At 40.3% G+C, this 22,558-nt stretch overlaps 4 protein-coding genes across 4 annotated transcripts; all 4 read left to right on the forward strand.

The window, feature by feature from the left end:
- Positions 1-411: 411 nt before the first annotated feature.
- LOC105666079 lies at positions 412-2,438 on the forward strand. The gene is made up of 2 exons (XM_012312036.3): positions 412-590; positions 704-2,438. The coding sequence occupies exons 1-2, from the start codon at positions 579-581 to the stop codon at positions 2,171-2,173; spliced, it is 1,482 nt and encodes a 493-aa protein (XP_012167426.2). The 5' UTR covers positions 412-578; the 3' UTR covers positions 2,174-2,438.
- Positions 2,439-5,226: 2,788 nt separating this feature from the next.
- Positions 5,227-7,903, forward strand: LOC100646713. The gene is made up of 7 exons (XM_020864343.2): positions 5,227-5,290; positions 5,866-6,114; positions 6,192-6,462; positions 6,541-6,779; positions 6,882-7,277; positions 7,380-7,582; positions 7,684-7,903. Exons 1-7 carry the CDS (start codon positions 5,288-5,290, stop codon positions 7,766-7,768), a joined length of 1,446 nt encoding a protein of 481 aa, XP_020720002.2. The 5' UTR covers positions 5,227-5,287; the 3' UTR covers positions 7,769-7,903.
- Positions 7,904-8,955: 1,052 nt separating this feature from the next.
- Positions 8,956-13,349, forward strand: LOC105666080. Its single transcript, XM_020864549.2, has 2 exons — positions 8,956-9,118; positions 10,734-13,349. The coding sequence occupies exons 1-2, from the start codon at positions 9,098-9,100 to the stop codon at positions 12,945-12,947; spliced, it is 2,235 nt and encodes a 744-aa protein (XP_020720208.2). The 5' UTR covers positions 8,956-9,097; the 3' UTR covers positions 12,948-13,349.
- Positions 13,350-14,130: 781 nt separating this feature from the next.
- LOC105666081 lies at positions 14,131-20,653 on the forward strand. The gene is made up of 3 exons (XM_012312038.3): positions 14,131-14,154; positions 14,913-14,960; positions 16,373-20,653. Exons 1-3 carry the CDS (start codon positions 14,131-14,133, stop codon positions 20,651-20,653), a joined length of 4,353 nt encoding a protein of 1,450 aa, XP_012167428.3.
- Positions 20,654-22,558: the final 1,905 nt, after the last annotated feature.

Genomic DNA, 22,558 nt, shown 5'->3' on the forward strand with positions numbered 1-22,558 from the left:
TTTAGAGGTTCGCGTGCTAAGCAAGACACTCTCCGTTTCTCTGCTACTGGCCATTTGCTGCGACCACGAGAACATCGTAGCGATAATTATTTACCGTCCGTTTAAACTCCGAACGGGCTTATCTTGTCCGCCGTGAACGAGAGCTTTCACGCTTCGCCTCGGTCGGTCGTTGTCTTTATTTCCTTCGTGACAAGATGGATTTATCCCACCCGCTTCACCTTAGACCAGTTTACCGTAACATACCTTACACTGGCAACGAGACCGGGAGGTGTTTTATTAGCCGGTCTCGTTGAACCGGGTGTGCACCGGCTACGCTCGGATCTACATATAAGAACGGAGAAACGTTAAACTAGTTTCCACGATTTTTCAGCCGGCCGAGTATAAAGGAGAAATTCAATGTCGACCGATACGTCATTAGACATCGCGCCGGCGTGCCGATTCGATCTGTTCGATCCCAAGTATTCCGGTCGGACGGTAGTGAACGGTGAACGAGACAAGCGAATGAGATAACGCGGAGAAACTAACGCATCGATCAAATCCTGTTAATCATTGGCAGGCGATAGCGACGGTTGATTAATATGGACTTGTTGGTCAGTATAAATTTTCCTTTATATTTCAGTATTATTTTCAGTATTATTTTCCTTTATATATATGTGTCGAACGTGTATCGAACCGATAGCTTGATTTATACTTCGAATTTCAGCTATTCTTTCTACTGTCGTCGACGATTACGTCGACTTACGTTCAAGGATACGAAAAGAACAACGATCCAAATGACGAGCCCTTTCTACCGATATATCCGGTCTATCCCTACAGTCCTAAATTAATTAAAAGAGGAATCGAGAAAGACACCGTTACGCAGCCATCTCCGGAATTATACGCGCCCAAAGTCGATGCCAAGGACTCTTATAGCGTCAGCTTCAGCGCTAATCACCCTCGAGATCCTTACAATTCTAATTACAACCCATATACCAAGATTCCTTCGTCATCTACTTACGCATACTACGGTCCATATACATACCCAACAAGTCCTTACAACACATATAATCCCTACTCGTCCCCGTACACGGTACCTCCGTCCTCTTATTCAACAATGCCTTACTCGTCCGCCTATCCTAATTATTATTACCAATCTCCCTATTATTATGCCGATTACTATAACCGGCCATTATTTCCGCCACCACCATTACCACCACCTGCTATCGATTACTCAGGCGAGAAGTATTCCGATATGGAATCTAACGGCAGAAATAAAGACAAGAAACTCGGCGGTGATAACAACTACAGGATCAACGACGTTCAATTTGTCGATGGAGCCAACTACATTTCCGCAAATTCGAAGGATCTCGATAGTCAATCAAGCACGCAGAAAACGAGCAATTTCCAGAATCAGTTGGAACAAACGAACAGCATCCTGATTAAAAATATTCCAATTCCATTACCGAAAACCACCTACAGAGTAATCAGTGTTGCGGGACAACCGGTAGGTCCTGATTATCCTTTGCCAGCATCTTACGTGAATACTCAGCAAATGGAACAGCTTATGAATCATCACGATTTGGTCAAGCTATTGGCTCAAAATTTGCAACATGTGCCTGAATATCCTGCACGTGAATCGACCAAAAATAGCGCGATCATTACGTACGATGATCAAGACAACGATTCACAACGCTTGAATCAAAACGAACGAAGCAAAAATACACGTTACGTTCCTGTTTCTAATATAATCGCTAAGACTGGTTTAACTTACGTCGTAAATCCTACGGTTCTTAGGAAATTGAACGTTGGAGAAGCAACTGCTCAAATCGCACAGACAGCGAAATCTCAATTGAAAAACATAAAGTATTCATCCTTAGCCCCAGATGTGTACACAGGGATCGAGAAGCCCGAAGAAGATCAAACCGAGTCCAACGAGAAGTACGAAAATTACGAGAAGTCGTCCTCTCAAGATATCCAAGACGATTACGCGTCTGATAAACAGCAACAGAATTACGATATAAATCCGGTCCAGTCTTATCAGAATCAAAATTATGTCACGAGGCAAACGCCTCGTGGGTACAATTACCAGTATACCAGCTATAACCCATCGCAAACGACCTCTCAGCGGCAATCGCAGCAGTACCAGAATAATTTGGACAATACAAATTTCGGCGTTAAAACGAAAAAGGCGTAAAGGAGATTAAAAAAGTGAAAGGGAAATAGAAGAAGTCCCGCTGGTATGGTGTTATAATTTCTTGTTTCAGAGTTTTATTTTTATATCAGTAGTTGAATAAGATTAGCATCGATACGATATTTATAATTTAATTATGCGTTCTTCTCTAATTTCTACAACGATTCTCATCAGCGTGTTTTTAATATAAAGGTTAATTTAAAAAAAGAATCATGCGTTTTTCTGACAGATCGCACAAGATACCGTACCTCGTAGCATATTCTATAACACGATATACGATCTTCACGTTACAACGTACCACTTTTATTCGTTTTTTACTTCGAAGGAATTCCGATGTCACGATCTTTCTCACCTATGGCATATCGTAATGATATTTATTAGACTTCTACGTCCTACGCTTATGCAAATTCTGTACCCATTTTGTCATTGTTAATAATAAAATATTGTTGTTGTTCCACGCGTGACTTTCGTTCTTCCTTCTTTACATTCACATCGTGCGCGTCTTATTTGCCAAATCTCACGATCATTTTGCGAAATACCAACTTGTTCGAGAGTCCTTTCTATTTAAATATCATCTGGATGAATATTTTGCGCTCGTGTCGAGTGACGTATCGTAAACGCGGGTCAATGTACGATAGGTGAACGTATTTTAATCCGATCGGCAATTTTCGACCTTTTGGGGATGTACGCGGGAAGGCAAATGAAAGGAAACGATGCGGATCTCGGCAGCATCCGGTCGATCGTTTGGGCGCGGTAATGGAAAGGGGAAGTGAGATTGCGATTCACCGGAATCACCCGAACCGTACATCGTGGCAGGTGAGAGAGAGTGGCGAGTACCAGTGTTTTGTTTTATTTCTCACATTCCCAGCGAGTATGTCGGTGGTCGAAAATAAAATCGAACGAGCCGAGCCTCTTACTTTCTCGTGGTTGGGTTTGATCTCGATCCCTTATATACACGGTGATCTGAAAACTCGATGGCATCACTTTTTTGACAGCATTTTCATTGGTTCGTGTTTACAATATCTCAGTTTATTTTAGTTTATATTAGTTTGCGAAACTTTGATCATACGCGGTCTTTCAATTACGTTCCCTTTGAAGGCAATCATTTCGGATTCTGTTTGAAAAATCGTACAGCTCTTTGATACCATAATTGCTCACTCGAATCTAAACATCTTCAATTTTAAATCTGCATAAAATTAAATTTCTCTCTCGCTGGTGTGTGTAATAAATTTCCTTCTTTAAAGCAATAGATGCGATAACTTTGACATAATGTAAATTACAGCGATCAAAAGAGTTTCATATTATGATTTACGTAGGAGGTCGGGCGTAAAATTTCTATTAATTTTACAATCGTCTATGGAGTTGTAGCCGAGAAAGTAACCCGCCCGAAAGAATGAGCGTCTTCTCTCCCTTTCATAGTATCCGTTGCCTCGTGACAAGATCATGATCCTGAAACTGTCAAGCTGCAATCGTTACCGCAGTATGGTCGAGAAAGTTCCTCGGCTTAATTGAAGATAATTCGACTGAAGGTACAAGCGAGCCGGTCATCGTTTATTAGATCATTCTCCCTGCTTCCACACCCAGAATGCGGATAGAAAGTGTTTTTTTCTCCTGGTTTGACGAGCGTGTGTACTCGTACTTGTATTCATAGCCGGAGGAAAGGGTTCGCGGAAACGCGAACATCGCTGGCGAAACGCGCTACACACGAACAAGGAGCGACGAAGAAAATGATGGACTCTACAAGATCTCCTTTCCTTCCGTTAATTTCAAATAAATTTTTCGAAGGCCTTTGAGAGTGAAAAGTAACCTGCCTCTTTTTCTTCCAAGTTTCTTTCGCGCGTAGATATATTTCGCCTCGTCTTCCTGTAAATTTCACTCATACGCGAGAAAGATTTTCCTGGACGTTAAAAGCGTCCAGGCATACTTGTCATTTTTATTTTATTCTGTGTTAATAAATCGCGTGAATTTTTTGCTTTAAGCATGGCGAATGTTCCATTGAAATTTTCTTCTTGAAATAACGCACGAGACAATGGTTTCAGGCTCGGTCACCATTAAATTTGACGATCATTAAGTCTCTCTCTCTGAATATATTGAGCACACCCTTCAATTGTTCGAGTCAAGTATTCATAGCGACTTTATTTCTTGTATTTTTAATCATCGCGAATATTGTAAGAGACTATACTTAGATACTTTTATTCGTAAATTCTCCAGCATTGTATCTACTTCCGCCCATAGACTACTTATTTATGTACATATGGAATATATGTATTTGTAAAACAGATTCAAATTGATTATATTTCCAGTGTTATATTATAAAAGCTGTCGAATGCAGGATAAGTACACAGATCGATGTGCCGATTAACCGATAAATTAATTATTAAATCTTTGTACTGGGAAGCATGAAACGATTTACAAGCAGATTACTTTCTATTGTACCACGTTTGGCGCACATCTTACATTGACAATGCATTTGGCAATGGAAATTAGAAAGATCTATTTAATGATCGGCTTCCGATCCCCACGGAGTATATCCTTCTTTCTATTCACTTTTCACGATACGTTCTCACAGCTAAACGTCTACTAAACTGCTTGTTTTTCTTGAATTAAACGCGGCTAATTATCGTGGTTGGTATATCGTGGGAAATACATAGCGTCCGACGAGGAGCTAGAAATTAGAAAACTAATATCTCTCAAGACAGATACTCGATGTGTACTGATTTTTTAATCGTGCGAAGTGTAGTACCAAGTTGTATTAGCATATTATCGTACAGCCTGCTATTAGCGATACTATATATATAGCGATCGTATTATATATGATCAAGTTTTGGCATGCTCCTTTTTCCTCGTGCACGTAACATCGCACGTTCTATGATTTTTAATAATGAAAGGGATGTTCCGTCCCTTCACTTGTACCTGAGTGAAGCAGGTATTCCTATCACGTGGTCCAGGAGGGCCACTAAAGACGCTATGATACACGAGTGAAATGTGCCCCGTCAAGATATACATACATACTGCTGGTAGGGGTAAAGGCTATATAAGAGAAGGTAAATCTACATTGGTTTTGTAGTAGAGCTAGAATCTTCGGGTCGCGGTCATACTTTCTGAAATTAAAGCAACATGGTAAGTGCTCTTCTAGTCGTCTCATAATATCTTAATTACCAGTGGCCCCTTGTTTCGGACTGTTAGTACGCTTTACGTTGGAAATCTGTACAACGTCTTATCTTCGTATGCGGAAATAAAATTTCTTAATATACCGATAAATTATGGAAAGAGAAAATTTCGGCTATGCCACTTTGATAGTATCTGTATCGCAATTAATACGAGAACCATAAACTTTTACTTTTGTATCGACGATACATGCGATGCACTCGCTTACGGGAGTAGCCCTCCCCCAGAGAGATTGCATCCAGGTGCAGTGTATAAAAGAGTGCTCCATACCGGATATTTGACCCAGAACTTTGTGATCAGTGAAAGTATATCCCGATACAAGTTCATTTCTTACCAGCAAACGCAATGGTTAAGAAGCAAATATATGACCAAATATAAATAATGGCTATCGTTTGTTGCAATCTACGCTATCGCGTATAGTTGTATTGCATTTAAAATTTGAATTACTTTATTTTAGTAATATTATATTTGAATAAAAACGATTTACAGTTTCTTAGTTACGCGATACTTTGCTATTTATTTTGCAGAAATTTTATTTGATGCTGGGCTTGCTGTGCATCGGTGCGAATGGAGAAAAGAAGATCAACTTGGAGGACATAGAAAGGGATAATTTAAAAGTGGAAGGTATATCGAAATCCGGCATTACACGGACCGAGCAATCAAAATTCCTTACAAAGCCAGAATTTAGCCAACAACACTACCAAGTACCGAATCAATATCATGGACCACCGACTAGTTCGTCGGTTACGTACGTAACCCCACCTCCAGTGCAAAATGTAAAACAAACGTTGTAAATGTCACAAATCATGTTAAATCATATAATCGGAGATTAGCTCAATTCATGTTTATTTAGTTCCAGCCAGAAACGTACGTCCACCCTAACAAGTACGCGGCGAAAGAACAAGTTTATCAGCAGCAGAACAACATCTCGCCGCAACAAATATTACCACAGCGATATTACAACGAATACCAACAGCAGCCGTCATTAGCCCCAAAAGGAATCACGTCAAATGCCTATGAGTCGGAAGAATTGACTTACCAACCGGAAGTGAATATTGGCAATCAGTTGCAGGCTGCGCAACAAAAAACAGTTTCGGCGAACTTCGCGAGAAATGTGAATAAAGGTCTCGACAATGTGAAAGGCGAACGCAACATTTAAGGTCGGCCCGAACTTAATTTAACCTTTAATGAAATTTTTACAGAACCGGTATACATCGACATACCTACGATGCATCTTCTGACTTATTACCCGAATTTAGACGTAAGTTCTGGTAAAACCGGATTATTGGTACCGCGATTAACCACAGCAACGACCAATCATATATCTATCCCTTTCTATACATCAACGCTAAATCAAAAGCCAATAGTAACCGGGAAGCAAACTTACCAAATACAGTACGCACCAAAATATAATAGCGCACCTGCTGCTTCTTCGACCAAGGTTAGTATCTGGAGAAATAATTATTAGAAAGTATAATTTTCATAGTATTTGTAGAATTTTGGAAACGATACTAGAACTAAATAGAAGCATTCATCGTTTCAGGTTACGAAGAGTGCAATTTATACAACTCCCGTTAACTCAAAGAAATTCTCTAGCTCTGCGTTATTCAGCGTGCCAACTTACGCACCATCGGATCAAACGTATGCCCAAGGAAGGCAACTTCTATATACACAAGCGTACATTGCTCCGTCCCAGCCACAGTACGTTTCCCAGCTAGTGTACACTCAACCGGCAACGGTTTATATGCATGCCACGCCAGTTTACAGTGACGTTTACGCTCGTCCACCTAGCTACGATCAAGATAATTCTTTGCAAGGCAGCGTGAAATACACCGCGCCGCTTGAAGAGTTCCATTCCGCGGCATCAATTGCTGATGAGCTGCCGAATCAAGGTCTGGGGCAACAAAACAGTCAGAGCGTGACTCAGAATTACGTCAAGGTTCGTAGCGATGCGAGGAAGTAAATGGAATTTGTAATAGGAAGGCAACGAAATTCCTTTTGATTAAAAGATTCTGCTGCATAAATATACTTATCGTAACAGGATCCGGAAGAACCAAATACCGATCTAGTACCACCTCAAATACCAGCACAGGATTTCAAATCTAGTGCCACGTCTTTGACGCCCGTTTCGTCGCACGACGAAGAACCTGTTCCAGAACAAAATTACGCAGGCTCGTCCGAGCCTAGATCATTGCTAGACTCGTACGTTCCAAGCAATTTGATCGCAGCCCAAGATTCTTCCAAGTACGAAATTATTATTTATAACGAGCTATATATGTGGATAAAATCTCTTCCTAGTCCGCCAGTTTCCTAGATACGTTTGCTGAAATAAATATTCGTTACAGATATCAAGAGAGGCCGATAAAGCTGGAAAGAGGTTTTCTTCCATCGAAAGAAAATTTCTTATACAAGAAACGCAAGATTGACTAATCCATTGAGCGTTTTCATTATCTGATAATTGGCGATCGTCGAGTATGATGGTCAGTAGATACTGTTAATAGAAACTTCGACGTTCATTGCAGTTGAGAAGCGAGTGAAGATATACCGCCGACAATAAAAGGCGTCGCATCTAGTCTTTTATCGAAGATCCTTCAATTACAAGCGTAAACGTCGTACTTATGTTTAACTTTGTTGATCTTTCGTTTTTTTTTATATATACCTGTGGGTGTACGTTTACAATTTTTTAATAAACTCTTATTAAAAGGAACGTTGTCCTACACTTACTATCATTGTACTATATTAGGTGAAATTTTTACATCCGATGAAACAGTTCAGTGATTGAAAGTTTCAAAGGAATTAGTATATTTTTTTGGCTACATGTTGTAAATTGAGCATTTTCTAAATTGTAAAAGATAGAAAGCAAAAAATATCGTCAAATATTTTGTCACGGAAATCGTAACGAATATATTCAAATTTATGAATTAAAAGTATCTGAAACCTTCAATATTCCATCTTCTTTGAAGTTGAATAATTTATTGGCCCATTTCTCCGATTATGGCGTTAGTGTAACTATGATAAAAGCATCGCCATCACATTACGTATTCGAATAGAGAGCTGTTGACACGAGGCAGAGACACAGCCACTTAGCTATTTACGCGGATGCCGGCGCCGTGTGCCAAAATGAGAAAGCGGATCCTGGGGAAAGAACCAATGGTGCAGGCTTTTGATATTATTTGCCAAAAATTTCAGCTAGGCAAACATTTTAATTTTTCTTTTTTTTTTATTAACACGCTGTATACTAATTAAGAAAAATATCACAACGGTATAAACGTTGCGCAGCAATAAAAATTTGTTTTACAGTCATATCATTTTTAATCAACGGTTAGCAAATGACGCAGCATTAAGGATTTGCGTAATTGTAATAATTTATCGAGTTTCGGCTGATCTTTTGCACGACTCAATTAGCCATGAAAAAGCACGTGTCACCTTGGACGGTAATTAATTGTCGCTTTAATCTGGTTGTCGCGATCATAACTACGAATATGTATATCGTGACATTAGCTTTCTTCGTGTTGAAATATTGACCAAGGATGAGCACACTGCCATAGCGGTGTCGCTACGCTACTGGCAGATGTCTTTCCATACATATCGAATAAAGAATGTCAGTGTGTTACAGCGGTGAAACTATAATCGTGGTGTCCCTCTCGCGGTTCAAGCGAAGGCATATAAGGTGGGATGTAGCCGCCACTGCTTCATCAGTTCCAAATACACGCGAGAAGACCAAGAGTCAAGCGTACAGGTTTAAGGTCGACCGTCATCATGAAGATTCTCGTGATACACGTAAGTACACCGATTTCTCGCTTCAGCTTTGACATTTTCTTAAACGTTTCATTTTTATATTTCGGAAATTTCACGCGTCGTACCTACCAGCTGATCGATTCGGCATTTAACATCTCTATACGCAGTTACTATAAAACTACACATTAAGTGACTGATGCAAATATGTGAACATTTATCGTAGAAAATTCTTTTAGGTATACTACGTGTATGTTATACAGGATTCTTTAGAGTTTCAACTTTCATCGATATAATCGAGATCATCGTGTTTCGTTATAGCAACAACGAAATTTCAAAATGATTTGTATTACGCACATACTACTCGTTTCATGCTTAAAAGATACAAATTGTGAAGTGAAGGGGCAGGACAAACGAATAATAGTTTTACGTGCACGGAATATGACTTTTACCTTATCTCGTTTATGAAGGATCACCCTTATTAGTTTTTCAGAATGCTCAGAATGATAATACGAATGACGTTATTTGTATGCGTTCCAACGTACGTTTCTTCGCTTATCTCGCCATATTTCGTACAAGATCTAGTAACTTATAGATCACATAGATATGACTGACTGCTAGCTACACCGATTTATTTAATATCATTTTTGCCAACGATATCAACTGAAAATAATTCATCGTTTCGTTGATAGAATTAAATTCTTTCTGTCGACGAGATTTTTCTGAATCGGTCATTATGGAGAAAGTGTTTCTTATTTTCTTCCATCTACGGTCGCGCAGGTCCGGCAAAGTAACCGTGGCAGATGCTCTTGAGCAAGTCAGTGAAAGTCCTTGAAGGTACTACAGGAACAGCGGTTCTCGGCTGTCATAAAATCTATTCGGGTTATTCGTTATTAGGTAACGGTTGATTTTCTACCTGGTCGAAAGATAAACCTTGGTGAAAATGGTGCGACGCTCCATTTACCGAATAATCATTCTCTGTTACGAAACGCAGTAGCGTTCAGCCAGTAGGTTGAGCGATTTCAAAATTAAATAATTTCTATGGTAATCGTTCTGAGTGCAAAAGAGTATAACGCGATAATGTCTATGCCTTTCGAGTAACTTTCTTACCTGTCACTTGGAGATTATTAATGGCGTCTCTTAGAGAAAATTAAGATTCACAACAGCACGCTTAGATACAAATGCAACCTGTTTACGACTGTTTCAAAACGATCTTTCAAGTTTGCGATATTTTTATTTTGAAATCCGGAGCAAAACTTTAATTCGAAATACAGGAATATCAGCGGTGGTATACAGTTAGCGAAGAAAGCGGTGAAAATCACAAGTGTGCACAGTACGAAACTCGTTCTCTTTACTTGCCAACCGGATACTTGGCCTTAACTGTGACCTTGTAAAAATTCCCACTTTTTCCTGTTAAAGTCGACCTCGTAATATTTATCGCGCAAAAAATGCATCGATTTCCCTTTGTTAATTATAACTTTGTTTGATAAACGTTCGTCCATCTTATGAACAAAAACGTATGACATTCTACGATAAAGCTAATGGAAGGGAAGTGAAAGTAAAATTATCATTACTGGAGTATCAAGCTGTAAGATCCATAACTACCTTCTCGTTATTGTACACGTCCGTTCATACCTCATACGCTTTTCGTCGCTTTCAGATTCCTATGGTTCTTCTCATAATTGGTTTCTGCTCGTCGAACGTCGCTGGGAAGCCTCTAACTTCCGAAGCGGATGACGATCAAGAATACGAGTCTACCGCTAGCTCCCCTCTAGAGGATATCGACGATGCCGTTTCGAAAAAATCCGATTCAAAGGATGAAGAGAATCAGTCGGATGACTTACCGATTTTACCACCAATAATACTACTGGATTTCGGCAACGATACAGAGGATGGAAATGTCACTTCCGAGGAGAAATCGAAGCGTACGGTGAACAGCGGCCTCGGTTACGGTCTCAACACGAACTCCATCCAAATGAGAAAATACAACTACTATTTTCCAGCCGGAAAATCAGGGACCACGGTGAGCATCGAGGAATCGATTAGTCCTTTCCTACCAAAGACGATAATCGAAAGGGTACAGCCAAGCAATCAAAAGGGACATTTTAGTACGCAACAGAACTCTTTCGCTACATCATTCTCCGAGATTAATAGCCAGAGTCAAGCGAATCTCCGATATTTGAATTTTCATCGGACTATGAAACCCGAGTCCGTGTTCGGATTACGAACGAAGCCGCAAAAAGCCGCAGCAAGTTCCAGTTCCGAATCGCATCGAAACTTCTTTACAACATCGAAACCTCCAGTCAGCTCATTTGCAATTCAAAATTCCGGATACAGGAATAATAATTTGCCAACTACGACACAATCACCTTTGCCTGTTGGCGTCACGGAGACACTCAAATATGTAACTCCTGGTGCTGCGAACTTTGCGAGTTCACAGAGCGATTCGTTCAACTATGTTACCGTAGATCCTTTCTCCCATAACGGGAACGCGCAAACTTACACAAGCCAGAAACAGAATATTCAATCCAATATCAATTCCCATAGCTTCGGTTCCGTTTCTCAAAATATTGGCTCCTCTACGATCGCTCCACTGAACTACGATCCTCATTTTCCAATGGTTGGTTCGCCACACTCAAACAGTCCCAAGTACACCATGGAGAATGGAATCCGCTACGAGAACAAAGTCTTTTGGAAATATCCGGACGGCAGGGTCTCCGACGTTCCGCCTTCTACTTACGTTGAATATTCGCACCCGTTGGGGCAGCAACCCACAAAAACCCAGGAACCTTATTCCATTTATGAAAATAGCTCTACGGAAAATAATATTTTATCGCAGGGGCCGGTGCAATTTCCTACAGTATCCGAGCAAACCGGACGAGAGCCAAATCCATTCGTTTCTGCGGAATCCTTGTCGGCGAGTTTGCCACTGCAACAAGTGTATCGACTCGGCTATCAGAATTTAGTGAGCCAGAGGCAAAATGTAAACCTGGGGCAACAGCGCCAACCCAACGGCAACCTAGCAAACACCTATTCTTTTCCCCCCGTTTCGTCAACTTCACGGGAGAAGATGAAGCCTAGCTTGACCAGACCCAAAATCAATTATAGTTCGCGTAATCAGCAAACTTTATCAAGATACATGGTGAATAGCCCGAATCCAGAATATACGACGGAACCGACTATTAACGGCACAACACCTGTCAACTCTTTCTTCAGTTCGTCCACCGTACATTCTTCTCGAACTACACCCAAGTACAATCCGAAAATACAGAACTATCTGGATACGATACTTGCAGAAAATAGGGAATCGCAGAAACAAAGTTTCAGCAACAACGATTTAAACGATTATTCTAACCTACAGTACTCGGACTTATTGAACTATAATCCGTCCATCTCTGAATATATTAGAAATCCTTCGTCTATTTTGAACGTTCGTCCGACTTTCGTGCAAGCTGGAAACTCTCTGATACCGGTCATTATACTGAGAGTCGATGGTGCTTCTCCTATTCAGACTAAAGACACGCAGAACATCAATCTGAAGGCTCTGCTTCAACAATACTTGCTTCAGTATGCTAAGAGCATTCAACAATTGGCACAACCGTCAACGTACAATCTCGGGTCGGAATCCTTTTCCAAGCATTCGACGATTGGGACTAATAAGAGCCCCGTTCTAGATCTGATTCGATTGACGCAAGACGATGCACAATCACCGACTTACAGCTCAAATTCGTACGTTGGGAAATCGAGTTACGAAGCTAGCAATTTAGATGATTCGAATAGTCGTTACGTCCAAGGGTCAAGTGGTCGGCAGAAAACTAAAAGCGTTCAAATTTTAGAAGATCCAAGATATACCAATTACAAGGTCAACAACTAATGGCCCATAGAAAAAGGAAAGAGGGCAATCAAGGCTGAAGCGAAAGCGACGTGTCTGGCACATCTACTATTATTTTGTAAGACGCTTTGTGCCATTGAACTTGAAGAGAATACGATTTATTAAAGACAGTGATTCGATAGTATTTAATACGGGATTGTGCAATAAAGTTTCGCGACTGTATCTACCGCGGTCGCTGCTTCTTCGAGAGTTGCGGAGTAATTTCTGAACGTTTTTAATTTTCGAAGAATTAGTCGTGCTCAAAGTGGATCAACGCTTTGAAATTTAACCTATGATTGACCAAATTTTTTACTTCATGAAGGTACCTTATAAACTTAGTTCGTAAGGATCTGGTATAAAGCGTACATTTACGCCCCTGTATACATATCTATCTAATTAAATAAAATTCGTACTTAAGCGAACGAGTCTTTCATTTCCTCTAAATTTAGTTTAATGAGATCATTAGCGATATTTATCGCACTGCACGATGTTATTTGCACGCGCTGCTTAAACACAGTCTTTTTAATTTTCGTTACTTTCGATTCCCCTTCTACCATCCCCAGTCTCCACACGAAATGTTTTCGATAATTCCCGTTATCAATCTGATCGGTCTGATTAATGACACTTAGCATTATTATCTATTCAACATAAACTCTAGAACTAATTAATGTAGAAAATTCAAGAAAAGTAAAATCCCGCAGGAAATTTCTAATGTTTTTTCTTCGTTTAACGATTCACCTAGTGAAAGATGCGAATTTAGCATACATTTGTACATATATGCAAACATCGCCGATACCCGAGAAGCTTAGAACGCATTCTACGCAACGTTGACGCCGACATCAACATCGAAGTTGCCTCCAAGTATAGATCAAATCTAAATTGTGCACAGCATCAGCAGAATTTTCCTCAGCTGCCCCTCCTCTCATCGAAAAGAAGAACAAAGAAAAATAGCCAAAGAAGAAAGGACAAATGTACGTGAAACGGTTGGGAGAGGAAGGTAATTAGCATTAATTATTTGTTAAGTGCAGATGAACAAACTGAAGCTGCGATGGCCGTAGGGCGCAGTTAATGCCACGTTTTCACAACGAAAGGCAACGATAATATCTCCGCCTATCTGCAAAGCACGGCAATTAGACACAAGGCATTAAACTGTAGCGATTGCGAGTGCGGTCTTACACAGCAAAGAATGGTCGAGCGTGGTACTATCATGGTACACCGACATCAGCCAACGTTTCTATCGTGTAAGACTGGTTGCATCGGGAGGAGTAAGCGCGCTGCGCATAATGCGTGTGTTTTAGAGCGCATAAAATCCAGTCGGAAAACTACTGACCATCTAAGGTGATTCTTTTATAGTTTGCGATAGTTTTATATCTAATTGGAATTTCTTTGTATCCGATAGTATCGATTCCACCGAAAAATGATGTTCGAAATATATTAATTCTGAGTCTACTAATTATTACATCGAACAACGAAGCTTATAAGCTGAACGCAGAGATATGATAAGAGGGATACGAAAGATTAACGCGTTACATATTATTAATCGATAAACTATCGTTAATTATGATATGAAATATTTGTGAATCTCAAGGCGTAGCGCGATCAGTCAACCTAAGTTACTTTTCTTCTTCCAGCAAATTGGCGTGGTGTGCACGATAATGATGCGTGGTCGCATCCTGCAGTTATTAGAGACAACAATTTCTCAGCGATGGTCGCGTGTCGCGAATGAAAGTATCCTCCGACTGGTGGACTATAGGATAATATTTAGAACGATATTTTTCACTTGGCTACCAGAGTGTATAAAGAAAATCGCGTGTCTACTATGTGGCTCAGTTCTCGCGTGGAGGTCCAACTCGCAAGATCTTTTGGATTATACAATAGAAATTCTGAGAAAAAACCGTGTTGCAATCAATGTGTTCAACGCGAAGCTCGGTGACACTCGGCCCATCTTAATCGTGGTTTCTGTTTTAGAGGGTAAACGGTGCTCCTGCTTCGGCTAGGAAAATGTTCTTTTGTCTCGTAAGTACGTGATACCAAACTTTCGACAAAAAGTGCCGATTCGATTCTGTGTGAATTGTGACGATCGGATCATGAACAGTCAGAATTTCGTGAACGAGTGTAGTTCTCTTAAACGTCGATACGCTAATTCTTGTGTCGACGACGAAATATTTTTTCGTAATAGATCGGCCTGTTCGAATCGCGATGAAAAGAGATTCGTACTTTTACGCTACGTTAAATCGGAGATCGTAATGTCTTTTGTTCCGCCGTTTTTTAATGCCGTAAGAAGATGAAAATCACGATAAGCTACCGGATAAATTAAATCACGATATAAAAGCAGAATCTAACGCCGTCTCGTATATATCCGAAAAATTAAACATAAAATGCCGATAAAGGTTTATAGAGTGTATCTAAACACGCACACAGATCCGCGTAATTGGAGCACTTTCTTTCTTCATATTTCGACGTTGGTGTTTTCCCTAATTTGCTTCGTGTACGTGTTAGCCAATTAAACGTCAAAGGAAAGATCTTACTTTCTTTGAACACTCGGGCCACTGGAATCTCGTGTGCCGGATTATTTTGGTCTGCCCGAAAGTAGAACGAAATTTATTGCTATGTGGTTAACGTCCACTTATTAGTCGGGAATGGTATTATTCTCTGGCAATTAAATGCAATTTTATTCTGTCCGAGGTAATTCATTATTAGCTATGATTATTTCACTTTATATCCCAATTATCTCCGTCGAATGTCAAACAGGAACGTTCCACTTTAATTTGAATCGCTACCCTCTACTGGCGATTTTCATTAATAACCTTTTCCACTGAAATATTTCTTCTTCGTGCTATATTTTATTCTTAAATTGAAAATCGTCCAAATTCCAAGAGATTCAATTAACATCCAGCTTTTGCGAATCGGTGAGAAAGTTCTTGAGGATTTGCTTCCGTGCACATTCAGTCCTTCACTGTCACAGTACACACGCATGCCCCTCGCATTTTACTTTTCTAGTATGTTTCTTTTTTCTAGGTCAGCCCAATGACTGCCATTTATTTTCACCGGTCATTCCGTTTAATTTTGGTATTATCTTAAATTCGTGATAATCGGAGCGCTTTCTTCTTTCGACCACCGGTGCGTCGACTTTCTTCAAACCAGTTAACGTTTTAGTTAAAAGCATTCGATAAATCGGTTTAAAACGCATCTCCTGTGCTTTTCAATTTGATCGATGTTACACGATGCACAGGGCTGCGAACTTTATCGGCCAGTGAAACGTAATTTTACTTAACGTACTTCGATCACGATCGAGTTTTTGTTCGATCACTTGTACATGGTATGATCAAATTGCGGCTGATACGAGAAAACTTAATTATAAAGTACGCGAATTAAATGGAAATAGTCGTTTTCTTAACTTATTGTTAATAACTTTGTATTCGGTGCAGGTTGTACTCTTGTCTTTGAGCTGGCCGCACGTAATAGGAACAGGAAACACGCACCCGCGGGATGAAGCGGCGTTTGATCAGATCGCAACTGCGTCGGAGAACGTGGCGCAAAATGCGGAGAAGCCAGAACAGAAACCGGAGTTTCGAAACCAGTTGATAACATCTATGATAGATACCACCGTACACTATGAAAATTCAAATGGGTTTGTACCTATTTTAGTATCTTCATCGCCATCACCGTCTGATCTATTCGGGCAACCGGATGCTACGTCGTTGAGAAAAGAGAAAGAATCAATTAACGTTACTTGGAATAACTTTTTAAACGAGCGAGTAAATCCGGCCAACACCGATAGCACCAACGAACAGATGGTTCCACAAGAAACGGATAACCTCGAGGACGATCCTGTTTATTCCACGGAAGCGAGAATATTTTTAAACTTTCCTAATTTGAGCGCAAATCGTAGATCGTTCGAGTATCAAGGGGACCAGAACAATTTCGAGCTGCTTAAAGTTAGGAACGACACACCGGTGGTTGCCACTTATACAGATTTATACGGGGAAGCGTTGGATATCAACGAAAACGGAGACGAAAAAACGCGATCTACGTCGAAACATAAAACTCAAGGGAACAGGCAGAAAGTGGAAGATTATATGGGAAATTATGGAACAATCGTGTCCGAAAATAACAACGAAGATAATTCGCATAGCTATTACTATTCTCCTAATTCAGCGAAGGATACAGGGAAGAAGAGTCGCGATCAAGAGAAAGTTGGCAACAATTATCAACAGCAAAATGTTCTCAGTTACGACGGTCACGGACAAAGCGCAGCTAGACAAAACGAGCCAGCTGTGTCGTCCTTCCCAAGGCTGAACGACGAGGTTAGTGTCTTTTTGAAGACCAACGCGAAGAACGGCGGTGATTCTTACAGCATCGCGCCTTCGTCCCCTCAAGTTCCGAAGAATCACAAATTTTCCCATCCTGTCGTGGTTGCTGAACCAAATTACAAATTTCATCAGCCGTCCACTATATCCTCTTTCGATAATCACCAAACTTCGAGGATAATCGATTCGGTGAGCTCCGAAGTGTCGCATCGTTACACGATGAACAACAGAGATGGAAGATTTCGAAGCGACGAGGACTCGAGAGACGTGTCGGATGAAGGTGATTACGGGGAGTACACGGAGAGGCCTAGAAGAGTTCAGAAGAGCAGAAGACGACCTAGCAACAGCTCGAAGCGTCTCCCGAAAGAACATCGAGGGAATCTCGATAGCGCGGAGCAGGAAAGCCAGGGTAAGAGACATCATTCGTCGAGATCGAAGTCGCATCGTCAGAAAGTAAGGGGCAATTCATGGGCAGACGACGATCGGCATCAAGATCAAGACGATAGCTACGAAGACACGAGGTACGATGGTAGATTTTCGGCCTCGGAAATGAGGCACGTGAAATCACAGAAGTCTAATTTCAAGCCGAGCAGTAGCTGGAACCAGATCTCTCCGAACCTTGAGATTTCTCATTCGAGTGGTATTGAAATCGGCCAACTTGAGAAACCGAAACTCATCGTGCCGGTCAAAGTGAACTTGGTACCAGTGGCAAACTTTGATCACGCAACAGCGATCGGTAACAGTCAAGGCTTCGACGTCTCTAATGCAATCTTGCACAATATCGTTTCAGCCACGCCACTTAGCGCGGTAAGCACATCCGCTCCTGAGATAAGCACAGGCGAAAATGTGATCGGCAACGATGTAAAGATAAGAGTATCCACGCCCCTGCCAGATATTATCGTTGGCCAGAATAACTTCCACAATTCGATGCACGCGAACCTTAAACCCCAATACGTATCGAATACAGTCGCTCCAGTTTTTGCGGTTACTCCGAGCTTAAACCATAACTTGCAGAGCATCTCGGCTCAAGATGCCCAAGGCACGGCTACATCTCGGCCAGCAGTCGTCACTACCTCGAATCAAATGTCGGCGAACCATATGCCGCAGCTAATACTCCCGCAGCCAACTTTTCAGACTATCTCAACGTTGATGCAGACGCCAGTCATCGGCTCGGATTATATCCAGGTGAATCCTCACGGGATACACGGCCAAAATCCTATTAGTCACGGTAATTTGCAGGTGCAACCGCTTCCAACGATGCCCACGATTACACCGACGCCACAGACTATACCAGTCACGAAGATCAACTTAATAACTTCTGAATCGCAGAACAAGAAGACCATGCTTCCCGGTACAAGCACGAATTTCTTGGCCTCGGCAAGCTTTGCTGTCGGCCATGACGATCAAGGGCAAACACTCAATGGTAATCCTTATTATTTGGAAAATTCCAATTCTCAAGGAGTTAAGCCTCAGGTACAGGACAATCTATATCAACAGTCGTTGAAAAACATTAACGTAGCACCGAAAACGAAAACCTATCTCCAAACGACGCATCTGCTACCAGCGGTCTTCAATCCTATGCCAACGTTCACAACGTTATCGGCCAGTACTCCGCAAATACTTTCCGAACAGCAGAACATTCAAGGAACGAATTTTCTGTTGCAACAATCTCGAGATCAGGGCCAGCAATACTTGAGACAAAATACCGGTTTCGATAATAGCGCGTCAACGTTAAAAAACATCAAGCTTCCATCGCTCGCGTATCAAATGATCGATAACACGGCTAGTCATAGTACCGATAATATTAATACGTTAAATGCGTCACCAAGTGTTTCAGGAATCATCGGGAATGCCCATTTACCGCACGTTGGCACGAGAAACGTCGAAATTGTCAATCCGAATATCAAACCGAACCCGATAGATACCACGATCATAAATTCCTACGAGTCGATGAATTACCCGACTGCTGTTTTAACCACCTCAATTCCTATGTTCTCCACAACCAGCTTCGTTACGGCTAAACCAGCCATATTTTCGACTACCGAATCCACGAACGTGCAGAATGTGATGAATGCATTTACGGATATAAGCTCGAACAATAATCAAGGCATCGGCAACGATCTGAAGGGGTACCAGTCACAGGACAAACCTATGTTTAACCCGATCAATTTCGTACCAAACATGGATGTCGTAAAAAATCAAAATGCGTTGAACAACAAGCTGCAGGCCAATGAACCGCTTCAACAAAATCTAAATCTAGTCCCATTGCTGCCTGGAGGTAATTTCTTTAAACCTTCTTTTTCTGCGCAAAGCGAACTCTTGGTAAAACCGAAATTAACTTTAGATCTGAAGAACTACGCGGAGCAAATGTTCAAGGAATCTCTGAAGACTATTTATAATTCTCAGAAGTGGAACAACGATCGAAAACCAGGCAACAATCGTAATAACGCTACCGACTTGTCGGACATTGCGAAACTGAAGAACGAGCTGCAACGATTGAAAGCTTCGCTGTTCGATTCAAGGCAAAACAAAGATCAACTGGAAGCGCATCATAGCGAAACAAAGGTACGAACAACCGAATTACCTGGTAAGAAGCCGGAAGAGATGATGGCCGCGTTGGAACAAATGCTGAAGAAAAATCCAAAGAATTCTTTGCGCTCCTCCCATGGAAATAACAAACCGTATCGACAGCGCAGGCCTCAAGATCAAGACAAATATAATTTTGGATCGAACAATGACTTCAGAGATACGAAACATGTCAGAGATTTCCTGACACCACCGCAGTTAAATTCGCATCGTACAAAAAGTCATTTACGTGGAAAGCCAGGGAAAAAGAGACCAGGACCAAGCAGATTTAATAACCATAATCATAATCATAAACATAATCATCACCATGGGCCAAGATCACATTCTAGAAGTAATTTGTCCCATAAATCGGCAACCATTGACTCTTCCGGATCAAATATCGATCCAGTTCATACCGATGGCTCGCCGAAACACGACAACACGCAAGATTCGAAGCAATTTAGAAAAGGCTCCCCATTTGATTCACACGCTTCGCCCTCCACGTTGTCTCGCGAGACAATTAATTTCCCTAAACCGTCCAAACAGCACAAAGATAGTAAAGAGAACGCTTACAATCATCCTAAGGTGCATAATTTCCTTGGTTTACTGATGAAAAACAAACAGTTACCCAACGGAGCAACGCCGAACTACTTTCGCGACAAAAATCAATTGAATAAATTTTTCGAAAATGAAAAACTGCGGACGCAGCAGCAATTTTACGATGATACTTTGAAGGATTATTATCAGAAAATGACCGATGGTATGTTGTATTCCAATTTGGGGCAGACCGATTCCAGCGCTCGAAGATCTTTGTCGGAAAAGAGAACCGTTTAAGTCTGAATTTCAATTAACAATGTGAACCGATTCTTTTCGTTAATCTTATAAAGCAAGCCGATTGAAACATTAACAAAAGGTTCTATAAAATCAAGATATATGAAAATTCGTATTATGAAATATTTTTAATAGCAATACGAAATTTAAAAATAGCATAGATAAATGAACAAAAATAAAAAGTAGACGAACGAGTGTTATGTTTTGTAAAACGATCATCCATTTTCTTTTATTTTTTTATTTTTATTTTTTTTCGTCGTCGGATAGAAATCACTCGCGTGATTACGAATGACACTTATCGACAACTCACTTAAACATTATCTTACATAATATTGGAAGAGTTACAACAGTTTAAACGAATGGAGACTAAAGAGAAAGTTTCAATTGTTTGTTTTCAAGGTACTAGAGATTGTTGTATATATATATATATATTAATTACAAATGAAAAATATCGATTCACTTTATATTTTTTTATTCAACACAATTTCCTGGTACCTTCGCTGTATAATTCTTGTAAAAATCCCTCGATAATGTTATGTAAAGTTGCAAAATTGAATTATAATAAGTAATAGTTGTCTTTGATTTTAGCCTTCTACTCTATGCATCTACTTGATTATTGTCGATTGAAATAAATAAATCTTATGGCACAGTGCTAATCATAAAAAAGCACGAAACTTAAATTACAATTCAAAGCTCCAATTTTTCTAATTTTTCGATGTTAGTCGTTGTTCAAAGCATCATTAATTTGTCATAAGCGACGAAGAGAACATGGCAAACGTTTTGCATTCAACGTCACCGACGTGAAACTACTTTGTTGGAAAAGAATTTTACATGGTTCTTGAATTATTTTCACTTGCCGTACGAGGCGGGCAGGAAAGTGTGAAGAGTGTTTCCCTTAATCGTTATGATATTTGAAAAGTATCCGGATTTCTAACTTTACTCCATTAGATCGAAGAGTTACAACTTGGTCTATAAAAGGATGGTAATTGCACCGTGATTGTCCGATAGCAACATAATTATCGATTAGCCGAAGAAAAACTTGTATATAGCGTAATTGACCTTATCCTTACATGGTTTTGTTCTTTCTTTTTCTTTTCTTTTTTTTTTACAATTACCGACATACTGATTCCTCTTTCGGTTTCATACACGCGTTGCGCCAGCTGTGATAGATTCAATTTGTGACAGAGTTCATGCATCAATTCTAGAATGTATATTTACCGCGATAGGCTGTAACTTTCACTAGAAAAGATAGCTGGAAAGCAATTAGAAAGAAATTTTTTACGGTTCTTTCAGTCTACAACCTAAGAATGATATGCTTGAGTAGTTTCATGGGAACTATGAACAACGAATATTGGTCAGCTAATTGTACTTCCGGTGAATTCCATGGCTGTATTGTACGTTGGAACACGTTCGTATTAAATTTATTAACAAAGTTGTTTTTCTAAAGTCATTTTAACATACCTTTAATTATGTGTAAGGTACTTAATGCACTGCGTGCATTATTCAAGAATACTGCGGTACGTATTGTCTTAGCGGATTTGCAATTAGTAGACTGCAAGCATCAGAGTATCAAATTAATTTTATTAAATGAAAGGTTTAATTTACTTTTTTCTCGGAACGTTATTATTAGGGAGACAGCAGTCACGGCGAAGGCAATAATTATTCACTGCATCGCAGGCACGCAGTCGAGGAAATATCAATTAGCAAGGAGTTAGGTCGTTGACACGCTTGCTAAGCATCGACAATCAGAGAGAGTCACGGAGATATAATTCAGTTTTTCTCGACACGCTTTTTGTCAATTATAGAAAAGTCAAATCCATTCGACTGTATCGTATCGCTAATCCCTGAATATAAAAGATCTCGAAGCCTGCGTTGCAGCCAGTTAAGAAGAAACGTCGGCATCTATTA

This window comes from Bombus terrestris, chromosome 9, assembly GCF_910591885.1.
Source record: "Bombus terrestris chromosome 9, iyBomTerr1.2, whole genome shotgun sequence".
NCBI classification, from domain to species: domain Eukaryota; kingdom Metazoa; phylum Arthropoda; class Insecta; order Hymenoptera; family Apidae; genus Bombus; species Bombus terrestris.

Coding starts and splice junctions, on each gene's coding strand:
- LOC100646713 (XM_020864343.2), top strand. Junction 6,463..6,540: donor CGCGAGAAATGTGAATAAAG/GTCTCGACAATG, acceptor AAATTTTTACAG/AACCGGTATACATCGACATA. Junction 7,583..7,683: donor GCAGCCCAAGATTCTTCCAA/GTACGAAATTAT, acceptor TATTCGTTACAG/ATATCAAGAGAGGCCGATAA.
- LOC105666080 (XM_020864549.2), top strand. CDS start 9,098: ATGAAGATTCTCGTGATACAC. Junction 9,119..10,733: donor TGAAGATTCTCGTGATACAC/GTAAGTACACCG, acceptor CGTCGCTTTCAG/ATTCCTATGGTTCTTCTCAT.
- LOC105666081 (XM_012312038.3), top strand. CDS start 14,131: ATGGTCGAGCGTGGTACTATCATG. Junction 14,155..14,912: donor TCGAGCGTGGTACTATCATG/GTACACCGACAT, acceptor TTTCTGTTTTAG/AGGGTAAACGGTGCTCCTGC. Junction 14,961..16,372: donor GGAAAATGTTCTTTTGTCTC/GTAAGTACGTGA, acceptor TATTCGGTGCAG/GTTGTACTCTTGTCTTTGAG.